This window comes from Nannobrachium achirus, assembly GCF_963921795.1.
Source record: "Nannobrachium achirus genome assembly, chromosome: 21".
Taxonomy (NCBI): domain Eukaryota; kingdom Metazoa; phylum Chordata; class Actinopteri; order Myctophiformes; family Myctophidae; genus Nannobrachium; species Nannobrachium achirus.
The window spans coordinates 36327983-36341959 of record NC_137828.1 but is presented as its reverse complement, the minus strand read 5'-3'; the positions used below and the strand labels follow the sequence as shown (position 1 = coordinate 36341959).

General features: G+C 44.0%; 1 protein-coding gene across 5 annotated transcripts in view; it reads right to left on the bottom strand.

The window, feature by feature from the left end:
- map3k22 (mitogen-activated protein kinase kinase kinase 22) overlaps positions 1–13977 on the bottom strand; it is an 80041-nt gene that overhangs the window by 19325 nt on the left and 46739 nt on the right. For 4 of the 5 annotated variants that reach the window (XM_080752150.1, XM_080752152.1, XM_080752154.1 and 1 more), the window contains 5 exons: positions 9294–9396; positions 8807–8923; positions 6233–6347; positions 1491–1624; positions 381–454 (listed from right to left, as the gene is read on the bottom strand). In XM_080752150.1, coding sequence (XP_080608276.1) covers positions 381–454; positions 1491–1624; positions 6233–6347; positions 8807–8923; positions 9294–9396 — 543 coding nt within the window. The remainder of the gene's footprint in view (positions 1–380; positions 455–1490; positions 1625–6232; positions 6348–8806; positions 8924–9293; positions 9397–13977) is intronic. The other variant, XM_080752151.1, reaches the window with a different exon arrangement.

Below are 13977 nucleotides of genomic sequence, written 5' to 3'. Positions count from 1 at the left end.
TTCAGACATTTAACCACTTAAATTGTCGATACTTTGTATCACTTGGTACCTGGTCTGCTCTTTTTTTTTTACCTCTACAACAAACATATTTGCCGAAAATAGACGATCTACAGTACAAGCTCTCAACGCAGGTGTTGAGAGATTGTAGATCTGCTATTTTAGGCCAAAGTTCTCCTCAGAATAGGGATGTGAGGGTTCAAGTCGTTCATTTAAAAGAATGATCCTATCACACAAAGATTTAGTGGCCCCCCTGTATTAATTCTGAGGACCACCTAGGGGTCCAGGACCCACTGTTGAAAACCCCTGCCTTAATGTGTGTGTGTAGTTCCTTGACACAAATTGCAACATGCATCACATCATGGGAACAGAAGATGGCTCACCTGTCCAGTGCTTGATCTATTGATTGACAGCTGCTCGACAGTGAATTATCTGCACTCCCGAAGGGCCCCAGCATCTGACAGATGTAATAACACAGAGATATTGAGGGTCACTACGCATGGAGACACGTGGGACACTACGCCAGTTTGTAAGGAGGTGCAAGGGGAAATAAAAGCTTATGACTTTTGGGCCGTGTTCTGATTTTAAACTCTTATCTATTTCCTGATCCCCATTTTATAATATTCCCTTTACTCATATTTTCATTTCTGTGTATATTAACCACATTCAACCTGGCATCTCTATGCTGAGCATGTCATACTGTAGGTGAATCTCTTCTAAAAATGTCAATACCTTTTCAAAATTGCAAACACATGCAACACATTGCTACGCATTGTGAGCTTGTAGATCAGCTTAGTTTGCTATTCGCCATAGTATACAGGGATTAAAGGATTAGTTCACCCAAAAAAATTACTTATTTTCTATGAATTACACACCCTATATGAAGCCTCAAATTCATGGACTTATTTTGTTTTTGTTGCATTCTCCTAAGCAAATAATCTGATGACCGGGTCATCAGTCAATAGGAGACTCAGTAGGAGACTCTTTGAGTAAGACAGTGGTCCTCAACCTCTGGGTCTGGACCCCCAGGGGGGTCCCCAAATTATTTTGGGGGTCCCCTGATGATTAACTTGATATGCAACATTGTTTTCTCACTCAACCGAAAAACAAACCAACATAAAGTTTAAGTGTATAGTGGGTATCTGCACATTTCTAAAGTGGGAATTGAAGGACTTTGTAAAACCTCTAAAATGACAAATTAAACATTGGCCAAATTGTCAAATATTAGAGGCAAAAATTATGAAAATAGCAAATCTACATGCTCACAAGAGCATGTAGATCTGCTATTTTCAATGAATTGAACCATGTTAAAATGTAATGCCTCAACTCTTATATAGCTTGTCAGAGGTGGGGGGGGTCCCCAGTTCAAATATGATTATTTTGGGGGTCGCGGCCTGAAAAGGTTGAGAACCACTGGTGTAATTGATAGAAAATAAGTCATTTCTTGGGGTGGACTGCCCCCGCCCCCCTCCACTTCTAGGAAGCAGGCTTACATTCTGGTCCAGTACCTCGGGGATGAACTCTCCCTCGCTGTGGATGCTGGTGTAGGAGCCCTGCCGGGCGATCTGCTGCTGCTCCTCTGGTACGCTGCCGGGAGGAGGCGAGGTACGCCCTGTGTGGAGAGAGCCTGCATGGGGGGTGAGGGCACAGGGAGGGCAGGGGTGAGGGCACAGGAAGGTGGTGGGGGACGGGGTGAGGGGTGAGTGGGACAGGGTGGCACACAGTGAGAAGGGAGAGAATTGAGACTAAGAACAGTGAGGAAGGCATTAGTGGAGCTACTAAGCCGAACATCCATGATCAACACTTCTTTTCATGCTACTTGGAAGCCTAAGGTGCCTGGACCACTACACCATATTATATATGTTTTAATGTAATAATGTTTTTTTAAGTCTTTATTTGTTCAATGAATACCATAGGTTTTAGAAAAAACTAAAATATGACTTTGGCCGTTATTTTAAGAAGGTGACGACAATACTATACAATACAAAAATACGACACAATGTGCAACTAAGTATAAATCAGGCAAAAGGAGGACAGCATTAAGGAAGTTTGTGCACGTTTGCGCGTGCGTGTGTGTGTGTGTGTGTGTGGTGTGTGTGTGTGTGTGTGTGTGTGTGTGTGTGTGTGTGTGTGTGTGTGTGTGTGTGGTGGCAGTGAGAGGAGGAATGTGATGAAGAGATGGAGGAGGGGAGACAATGGCCTCACGGTGTTATTCATGGGTACAAGTTCAATGGCGGTGGGTCGACAGGAGATGATTTACCAAACCCCACCGGGTGCCACCTCTGACCTCAATTACTGTGACATACGCTCATACTGGCACAGAGAGAGAGAGAGAGATGAGAGAGAGAGAGAGAGAGAGAGAGAGAGAGAGAGAGAGAGAGAGAGAGAGAGAGAGAGAGAGCATTTGTCCTTGAAACAGGCAAAGAACCAACAGTATTGTATATGTCTGGTGGTGTATGTCTGACAGTGGCTGCTGGCTCCAATGACAGTAGCTACACGATGGTACAGTGCACTGTAAAACCTTGAGTGAGTGTAAAATGTGCATACTGTATATACTGTTGAGTGGAGCCGTCTAAATGAAACTGAAGGCTCAGCTCTTTTACCTGCTTGCTCTATGCTCTATTGCTCACTCACTTCCCCCCATCCATCCATTAGGGATGGGACGATATGAACATTTCAATTCACGATTATTGTGACAAAAGAAATCGCGATTTACGATATTATCACAATAATCAAAATCCATTATCCTGGGGCGGAACATTTGCCAAAAATAGCAGTTCTACAAGCTCACAACGCGTCGCAACTTTGGCAGACATTTGATGGAGTGTGAAAAAAATACTGTTTCAAGTACGTATATTATATAGGCTCCGGGGTAGCGCGTTGGCCACTCACCAATGAGCTCAGCTCTTTGGCTGACTGGTTAACGTACGCGCCCTGTTAAGTAGCGGCCCGGGTTCGCCTCTCGGTTGTTGCCTCGCGGTCACGCTACATTGGTGGCAGTGGTCCCTACGGTCACCGGGCAGTGCCGTGAAAGACTGGACGGAGTCGTGGTAGGAGGAGGTGTCGATCCTCCATCCCTGGTTGCGTTTGAACCCCCCGGTTTCAAAGTCGAGCTTAGCTCTTGGCAGGCGCGCGCGCCGCGCGTGGTCGCGCTTCCAGGTAGAGGGGACGACTGTAGGCTCCGGGGTAGTGCGTTGGCCACTCGCCAACGAGCTCAGCTCTTTGGCTAACTGGTTAACGTACGCGTCCTGTTGAGTAGCGGCCCGGGTTCGCCTCCCGGTTGTTGCCTCGCGGTCACGCTACATAAGTACCTTTTACCAATTATAGCGGATTTAAGTGGTACCGGATATGCAGCTCGGCAAATAAAAGGTGAATTGATCCCAGTGCATGACGGAGGACGATATCACGATAAATGAAATCTCCACGATACAATTATCATGAGTGTTTTTTTATCAGAATAAACGATAATATCGCTTATCGTCCCATCCCTACCATCCATCCATACTCTATCCTGCTGTCTCTCTCTACAGATCAACACTCAGGCTCACATCACGTCTCCAATCAAGCATCTACTGCGACCGCGGTGCTGTCACCTCTCTTGTCTGCCACCTCTCTCCGTCTCTCGCTCCCTCTCTCACTCTCTCGACGCAGACTCCGACTCAGTCCCATCTCAGTGACCCGTGGCAGGACGGGGTGACAGCGGGTCACTTTGTAAAAACGCTACACAGCGCAGAGACAGCATGCGAGACACCTACAGCAACACACGAGGTACTGTACTGGTACTGACTGACAGCTATTGTACAGCACAAAGCATTTTTGTTTGCCACTGTAAAGCGTTCCGCCAGTTTTTTTTGGCAGGCTCACGCGCACGCATGGATACGCACGCTCGTACAAGCTACACAGCCCTCGAAACTCGATTCATGAGCCAAGTACCCAAATGGCTACTTAGCAACGAATAACAGGTTTACAGGCGAGTGTGCAAATGTATATACAGTACATACACGGTATGTAACCAACATGCATTTTGGCTAAAGTACTATGCCCTACAAAGCCAGAGTGCAGTGCAGTAACTACGTTTTTGGACACACCGACTTATTTGTGTATCCCAAAGGTCAAATTAGCCTTCATATTGGGGGATAAACAATTACCTCAAGAACAGATCTATACAATCAGTGTAATATCACTTATACAGTATGCCTATATCTCATTTGGCTGACCAGTCGGAACACATTTTTCAGACAAATTTGTGTTCGTAGTTACTGCACTCTGGCTTTGCTGACAGGATATTATCTGCATGAATGACTCAGCCACCATTGAAGAAGAGAACGATACTTTGTTCAAAGCAAGCTTTTTTGTTTCAGCTCCTATAATTCAAGGCTAAAGCCAAGTTGAAAACTACACCCATAAACCTTAGTAAATTAATCACACATTAAAGTAAAATGAAATGTGCATGCCCCGCACGAGCGAGCCGTAATACAAATAGAGTTCCGCCAGTAAAATAAATAACCATTACAGTCCCATGTACCTGAAAAAATAGCGTCAAGTGACAATCCCTAACATCCTTTAAAACCGCCCTAAAAAAAAACACTTACAGGCGGAAGCCGCTTCTTTTTTTTTTTGTTCTTTTGTTTACAAGTGTTTCTTTTTTGCTGAAGATATCTACTGTGTTCTATCCATCTGTCATTCAATGTTATTATGAGTTAATGAGAAGGATCTCAATGGGAATAAGCTTGCCTTACCTGAGTTTCATTATTGGTTGACCTTGTGTCAGTGAACTGTACTGTCATGAAACTGTACCTTTTCCTATACAAAACTTCTAATAAATACCTCAATCAATCAATCAATCAATCAATCCTCGGTACAGGGGATCCACAAGCTTCTCAAACTGTTGTCGTGTGTGCAAGAGTGTTTTGTGCATAATGTCAGCGGTTGCTTTACGACCGAAAAACGTTGACCTTTCAGGCCTCCTCTAAGATAAGGGGCTGTGAAACCACTTGCACACGGCATGATGGGACAGAAAAGGCTGAGATTTCACACACAGCACAGCGGACCTTCACGCTTTGTTACCATGATACATCCAGGAGGGACAACAGCATTGTGCTCATCCATGAGCAGGCTTCCAGTAGGCTGAATCTAACACACACATGTAGTGTATATCAGTGCAAGGCTCACTACAGATTTGCTAGCGCAGATCTCTGCAAACACAGTATGCAGTTTATTGTGTACTGTGGAATACTTGACTTCACTATTCATCAAGCTGCATCCAGCTTGTTTGGCCTTCGAATTTGCATTCTCTTACAATTCACGAGGTGATGAAGGCGATGTTCCAGATTGGGTTATGAACATTCTCATCACTGTGGCACCGCCGTCTCTTTCTGTAAACTATAACCACGGTATGATGTCACCCTGGAGGCCCGGGCAGGTTATTACCAGTGGTATAAAGTAACTAAGTACATTTACTTTACTGGAGTATTTCCAAACTTAAAGGCAAATATTGTAATTTGAAAACTTTACTTTTAGATCTACAGTCATTTGTAGATTTAGTTTTTTTTTTAAACACTTCCCCTTTAATATATACTTTGGCAATTTGAAAATAGACAATCCAAAAGCTCACAACTCGTTACTTGTATTGTGAGCTTTAATACCTGCTATTTTCAAAGGATTTTTAATACAATAACAAAATTGTGAAATGGGACCTTCTGCATAATGAGTACTTTCAACGTTTGTACATTGTGATGCCAATACTTTTCTGCTTTTACTGAAGTACATTTTTAATACAGAACTTATACTAACATACTATTTCTACAATAGGCTTATTGATACTTTTACTTTTAGTATTTCTTCCACCACTGGTTATTTACAGTATACAGTAAGCCTTGGACGTCAGCAGCATCAGCTCCCTGCTCTGTGCTGCTTATAGTCTCTTTCAGGCTCATAAGAGCCTCTTCACACGCCATGTAGGCAAAAACATTGGTAGAAATGGACTATAATGACTGCGTGATAGAGCTGTAATGGCATTTTGATTGGTGCAGCACACGGCAAAGTACACACACAGCAGCGCACAGAGTGCTTGTGGAGTCCTGATTGCCTATGATGATGTGTGTGTGTGTGTGTGTGTGTGTGTGTGTGTGTGTGTGTGTGTGTGTGTGTGTGTGTGTGTGTGTGTGTGTGTGTGTGTGTGTGTGTGTGTGTGTGTGCGCGCGCGCGCGCGTGTGTAAAGAGCACGCTGACTCACCTGTGGAGTGTTTGCGCACCCTCTCGGAGCCTTTAAGCAGAGAGCCCTTCAGATCGCCTAGTGACCGGGACGACCTCATCTCGCTCTGCTTGTCCCTGCTGTTCACCTGTAGGTACTGCAGTGGAACAGGAAGAGGTGCAGGGGTGACGGGGCGTCCCGGGGTCAGCGTAGTGAAAGACAATGTGGGGTTTGGGGGGGGGAGAGAGGAAGTAAGTCAGCGTTACATCATCGTCCACCTCCATCACTGTGTCAATCAGTAGAGGAAGCGGGTGTCGCCTGGGTCACTGATTCCGCTAGACCAAGGGTCTTCAACAGGGGGTCCGGGACCCCTAGGGGGTCCTCAGAGTTACTACAGGGGGTCCTCCAAAACTTTGTGTTTTTACTAAGGCTGGGACTTTAACTGATTAATTGCGATTAATTAATTACAGAAAATGTACGCGATTAAAAAAAATTACGCATTTTAATCGCACTTAGTTTTTGCACAACAGAACCTTCAGTTTCGGGTGTACCGATCATAGCGATGCACCAAACAAGAAGAGACAACAAACGCAAAGGGAGAAGTAGCCGATCAGAGCGCTTTGCTTGGCCCAGTGGATGCAAAATGTAGATTTAAAAAACTCACACATTGATTCACTCGTACAACAAAATGGGTTTTACTTGAAAAAAAAGCTTCTCAGGTCAATTATCGATGTGCGATTAAAATGCGATTAATTGCGATTAATTAATCACAGAGCCTGTAATTAATTAGATTAAAAATGTTAATCGCATCCCAGCCCTAGTTTTTACATTAACCACTTGAACCCTAGCCTCCATATTCGGAGAACTTTAGCCAAAAATAGCAGATCTACAAGCTCACAACGCCTCGCGCTGCGATGCGTTGTGCGCTTGTAGATCGGCTATTTTCGGCAAAGAGCTTTGGTGTAGAGGGGAAAAAGAGCAGACTAAGTACAGAGTGAAAGGTCAAGTTTTATAAGTATTGACGGTTCAAGTGGTTAAATATATGGAAACACAAATTAACATGAATTCAAAATACACAGATAAAACTATATGGAATCTGTTTAATAGGTTGTGGGGGTCCTTGCTTCATCTCTCTCTCAATTAAGGGGTCCTTGGCCTGAAAACGGTGAAGACCCCTGCGCTAGACAACAGCCGTGTTACAGTGAAGTCATAAAAAGAAACCACACACACTCTAAAAATAAATGAGTGATCTCAGGCAGCGTTACGTTTGTTTGTTTGTTTGTTCCGAATCAGTCAATATGTCATTATGCTAATATGAAATCAAAACACAGATATCTCCATCTGCGACAAATGACCAGATACAAATCTGAGACATGTTACATAACTAATGTTCTGAAGATTTTGATTAACTTAAATGGGGCCACTAATGTCAAACTCTAGTGATGTGAACTGGATAGCTTTCTTAATTAGCCCAGAACTTCCTCTGGGAAGATACAGACTTCCTATATACTGTAATTCTATTATCTCACACGTTGTCATATAAGCTAAATACTATTGTTACAAAGCTCTTTGGGGAAATGAGAAATGTGATTCAAATATTATATTTCTCTAGTTTCTCTATTTCTTTAGCACATTGTGTACAGTATATTTCTGAAAACACAACAACACTACTTTTAACTTGCTCTAACGGAAGGCTTCGTGCCGAAACGCGTCAGCGTTCAGATTAAAATGGAACACTACATCAGAGCCTGTCTTGCATTTTCATTTTGGTGTGCTGCTTTTTCCACTTCTGTGGATCCTTGAGAACAACACTACTCTCAGAAGGGGCATGGGCATATTCAGGCCTATCAAATACACACACTTTGGAGTACACAAACATAATGTGAATGTATATTTCAAAGACAGAAATTCTATCCATCTCTCGTTCACGTGCATCATTCACTGACACAGTTTAATCCTCTAATAGAGGGTATGCACATGCATGACGTGAATGGTAAATCGAGTGGCAAAGTGAGTGGAGTTTAACGTTGTTTAATGTTGTTTAATGCAATCAGATTTTTTTCTGTTTGGATGTATGGGCTGTCAAGGCCAGAAAGTAGTTTTTTGCCATAAGTTAGGCGTTCCCGGATAACTTCCGGGTATGATGATGATGTCACGTGCATACCCTCTATACAGTACACTGATGTGTCTTATAGACTTTAAGTATATTGGTCAGTTGAATCTATCTAAAGGGTTTGTTCATTTTATTGCTGTCGGGCAGAACCCTCTTATCGCTGATGTTTTTGTGTTTGTCGTAAGTGAGCTCCTTGCTAGATCACATCACGTCACCAAAAAGCATCAAAAGTAGCAGATCTACAGGCTCCAAATGCGACGTGAGGAGCGACAAGCTTGTAGATCTGCAACTTTTGCTATTTTTGATTCCTGAAAAGTAATACATAATGAGGTTTCTGCCCGACAGAGACGATTTAAACAGAACTGTGCCCAATCTGTGTGTTCTGAAAGTGTGTGTGTGTGTGTGTGTGTGTGTGTGTGTGTGTGTGTGTGTGTGTGTGTGTGTGTGTGTGTGTGTGTGTGTGTGTGTGTGTGTGTGTGTGTGCGCGCGTGCGTGTCTCTCACATGGTTGTTCTTGGGGGTCTTCAGCAGTACTCGGAGCAGGTTGTTGACCCCTGTGCTGCAGCCCGTCATCATCACGGCCCGGTCCAGGTCCTCCTGTGTCTTCAGAGGCAGCAGCAACTAGGGAAGGACAGACAGGTTCAAAGGTCAAACACCTTCTCATTTCAGGGACCACTAGTATCAAAATATAGTTTTAAAAATCGTCAAGTGGATGACCAACTATAAATAAATAAAAAATACAATACAATATAGTTATCTTTATACTGTTATAGTGCTCACTGCTCAGTGTGAATGGCACTTTAGGCTATAAGAGAATACATTTGAATTTATTCACATTGATTTGTTAATATATAACAATTATAAAACAGAAATAATCAATCAACAAATCAATAGAATAATGGCTAATAAAAGAATGGATATCTACAGCCCTAGTGGCATTACACCAGCTCAACACAGTGTAATGTGAACAGCTGTGTGTGCGTTGCGTTACCTCTTTGTCAGTGTTGTAGAACATGTCCATCTGCTGACCAAAGGCCTCGGTCACCTTCTGGAGCAGCTCCTTGATCTTCAACGGCCTCTGGAACGGGATGATTCTGGGAAGACACATACCGGGTCATGGGTCAGGAATTAACGTTCAAAAGTTCAGAGAGCGAGAACAGAGAACAGAGCTCACAGTTCAGATCCTCACACACTGGGGGGAGGGGGCGCGTGATGCATTAACAGTATGAAAATCGCTGACGACTCGGTGCCCAGGATTTTAACACGGAGAGCATTCATTTAATTTTCCAACCAGCTGTGGGACCTTGTCTGCTTGGAGTGGACATACTGTAGCCCACATTTTAAACAGGTTTCACAAAAGCATAGCTTGCAAGAGTCCATAATAGTCTTCAAAGTTTCAAAAATGGGCAATCTACAAGCTCAAGACACGCTGCAACGTAAAACGTTGTGAGCTTGTAGATCGGTTAAGTGTCCAGATTTCTGTGGTGAGCTCGCCAACTGACTGATCATTTCTGCAATGGCTTTAACCCTGCAAGGCCCAGCGTTGCTTTTTGGCAACGTTTTTTAAATCATTTTAAAAAAAATGTTATAATTAGTTTTCCTGTTCTTTTTTCTCATTAACATCACCATTAAATCCTATTGTTTAGTATTACAATGCCATTGGCCACGATATTTGCACATAAATACCCCCCACAGGGGCTGACATTCACACCTCCCAGAGAAGTTGAAATTACAGAGTCTGGACGAACAACATCTCACTTTTTAACTGAAGCTATTCCTCACTAAAACATAAGTAAAATGCCTGTAATATTGTTTTTCGTGATCATTAGAATGTCTAGAACATGTACATATGTTAATATTGTGAAAAATATCCTCAAAATGCAAATTAGAGCATGATTTATGATTTATGATTTATGGCTATAAAACCTTACAAAAACATTATTAATGTTTTAACATTACATTTTCCTGTGATTAGGACTGCTACAACACCATCTTATTTTTTTTATTTTTTTTAGGCCATTAGAAATTAATTCGGGCCTTGCAGGGTTAAGTCCCCGTAACATCGGTTCATCATCAGCATACAGGGGAGTATACAGGGGAGTAGAGTGAGTACTATCAAAACCTCCACCGATCAGTCAGTCTGTCAGTCTGTCCGTCACATCACACTTTTGCCCTACTCATACAGGTATCTCCGCCACCGTGCGTTGCCCCTATCCATGCCAAACTTTCCACACACACTCCTTGGCTGCCAAACCACAACCTCCACCCCTCATTTCTCACATGGCCCTCTTCTAGCGCCGATTCTTGCAAAACACATTTTTGGACACTGCTCATATACAGATTTTGCCCTAAAATCCCACAAAGCGGTACACAGTATGTCTACAGTCATGTCATCAACATGGATCTGTCCCATTTAGCCCCACAATCAGGCCAATTCTTAAAACACATTTTTGGACACTGTTCCTACAAATCTTGGCCTAAAATCACGCAAAGCGGTACACAGTATCTCTAAACTTTAAGTCATGTCATCAACATCTGTCCCATTTCCCATATTCCCTGCTGATTGGCTACGACTGCCTTCTAAAGTTTGTGTATGCGACGTGACGGTCGCTTATCTCCCGATTAGGGAATCTTACTGGTGGAGTTCAATCTACTCTTTCCTATAAGTTTAAGTTATTATCCGGGGGTGGGGGGGTGGGGGGTGGGGGGGATGCCTTTGTATTTTAACAACATTGACTGTGTGGAGGTTGCAGCGGGTTTTTCAGGTCACAAGAGGAGAAACCAAGTGGCCTTAATGAACACAGAGGAAAAGGAGGGACCAGAGCGATCGCTCTGATGTACGTGCATGTCAACATATGCATGCTTATCTATGGAGGCAGAATGAGTACGTGTATGAGTGAGTGTGCATGCTTTTCCTTCATCTGTGTCCGTCTGTGTCTGACTTTATCAGTCACCAACTATCTGTAGTGTGTGTGTGTGTGTGTGTGTGTGTGTGTGTGTGTGTGTGTGTGTGTGTGTGTGTGTGTGTGTGTGTGTGTGTACTGTATGTATGTTTGTGTGCACTGTATGTATGTTTGTGGAAAAGTTGTGTATGTCCTAATGAGTTTGTGTGGGTGCCTCTCATCTAAGCCAGCACACACACACACACACACACACACACACACACACACACACACACACACACACACACACACACACACACACACACACACACACACACACACACACACACACACACACACACACACACACACACACACACACACACACAGATCGGAAACTTCCTGAGAGGAAAAGGAGGGAGGGAAAAAAAGCAGCGAGAGCATCAGGAAGTGTGTCTTTCCCCTCTGAATGTTTAAAAAGACAGACCGAATGAGGCAGGCAGCAACAGACGCACACGGACAGACAGACAGAGAGTGAAAGAGACAGCCTGGGAGAAAGTAAAATAAAATTAAGGGGCTGTGTCGTGTCCACCAAGGCGTTTTTTTTGTTCCTTTTGAATTCCATTCCTCGGTTCCACAACCATTGAAAAAATGGTAGTGCCTCGTATTTAAACGATATGCTGGAAACATGAAGTGACTATAGTCTAGGTGCTGAACGTGTTCTGCGCTGCGCGTTGGTTCACGTCGGCCATTTTTATCTGGTCGCAGAGACTTTGAACTCTGGACGTTTGATGAGCGTTTTCAACTGTGGTAAAAACATCTTGGTGCACGCACACACACACACACACACACACACACACACACACACACACACACGACACGGCCTAAGAGCCTAAAAGCCTGGCTAGCTAGCTACACCAAAGTGGTTTAAACCGACCAACGTCCCTACAGACTAAATTATGGCTTATGGGTGGTGGCTCTGGCATAGGAAAGGGTCACCAAAATCAGTAGGGGGTCATCCTCAGAGGAGCATGATGAAGATGTACAGTAAATGACATCAACCCAGCTGACTGGTACTCTAGTGTTGTAGTGATATGTTGTTTGGGTGACGTACAGTAGCCATCCTCAGAGCCCCGCCACTGATAGATAGATAGGAAAAGAGAGAGTACTCGAATCAGCATTAATTCCCTCAACTTCATTTCACATAATCGTACGCCTCCCCTAGGGATGGGACGATACGCAATATTATCGTTTACCATGATAAAAAAACACTCGCGATAATCGTATTGTGGAGATTTAATTTATCGTGATATCGTCCTCCGTCATGCACTGGGATCAATTCACCTTTTATTCGCCGAGCTGCATATCCGGTACCACTTAAACCCTCTAGAATTGGTAAAAGGTACTTATATGTTCCTTTTTTTCACTCTCTGCCAAATGCCTTTGTTGCGACGCGTTGTGAGCTTGTAGATCTGCTATTTTTTGGCAAATGTTCCGCCCCAGGATAATGGATTTTGATTATTGCGATAATATCGTAAAATCGCGATTTCTTTTGTCACAATAATCGTGATATGAAAGTTTCATATCGTCCCATCCCTACTCCCCATCCATACCTCTCTGCGTGTGTGTGTCTGTCTCTCTCTCTCTGCTATCTCTCTCTCAGGAGCATCCTGATAAAGCAGGTTTGTTTTCATCCCCATCATGTCCTCGTCACAGGCCACATTAAGTCCCTATCTTAATGACTTCTCATTGGGCTCCACTTGAGGAAGAAAGATTCTGGGAAAGGGGGGGGGGGGGGCTTCTGGAGATCAGAGGGCTAGCAGTAGAATGGCTAAACTATCTCCATCTCTGTTTATGCCTAGCGCTGGTGATGGGGTCAGGGGTGTCACAACGGGGGGCGGGGGGGGAGTGGGACTGAGTTACCAGGGCCCAAGGTGGAGGGGCCTTAATTATTTTATAGCTATTTAGCTATTGAAAAATAGCAGATATACAAGCTCACACCGCGCTGTGAGCTTGTAGATCTGATCTGATCTGATTTTTTGAAAAGTCGTGAAAATGTGTGCAAATCTTTGAATATTTGTATTTTTTAAGCCAACATTTGTAACTCAAATTTTGCTTCTGGGGGGTGGTCCCTGGAACTAAATATTTTGAGATGGGGGGTCCGTGGCCAAATACACATCAAAAGAGCACCACTGACATAGAAACATAGGTTTTTTACCAAAAACCTTAGAAGGATTTGAAATATTCAAAAATGTTCACGATCTTTCAAAAATAGCAGATCTACAAGCTCGCAGCAAGATCTGCTATTTTTCAATTGTTAAAGCACAGGGGCCCCACAGTGAATCCTTGTACCCAGGGCCCAGAATGTGGTGCGACACCCCTGGTGATGGTACTGATAGAGAGCATAGGGAGAAGCATGGGGGGGGGGGGGGGGTAGAGGGAGGGAGAAGCCAGTGTACAAGTGTGTGTGTGTGTGTGTGTGTGTGTGTGTGTGTGTGTGTGTGTGTGTGTGTGTGTGTGTGTGTGTGTGTTTGGGGGGGTGGGGCGGGGGCGGGGGCGGGGGGGGGGGGGGGGGGGGGGCTGTGGCTCTGAATGATATGCCTTTCCTTCCTCTGTGCAAGCATGCAGAGGCCGTTATTACAGCTTGCGATAAACGTGCTTGTGCACGTGCGTGCACTGCACACAACACCCTGCACTCACACACACACACACACACACTTGGACTGTAAAAAGCTTGAAATCACACATCTCATCCTCGAACTCTCTTCTCTTTACTCTCTCGCACGCTCACAC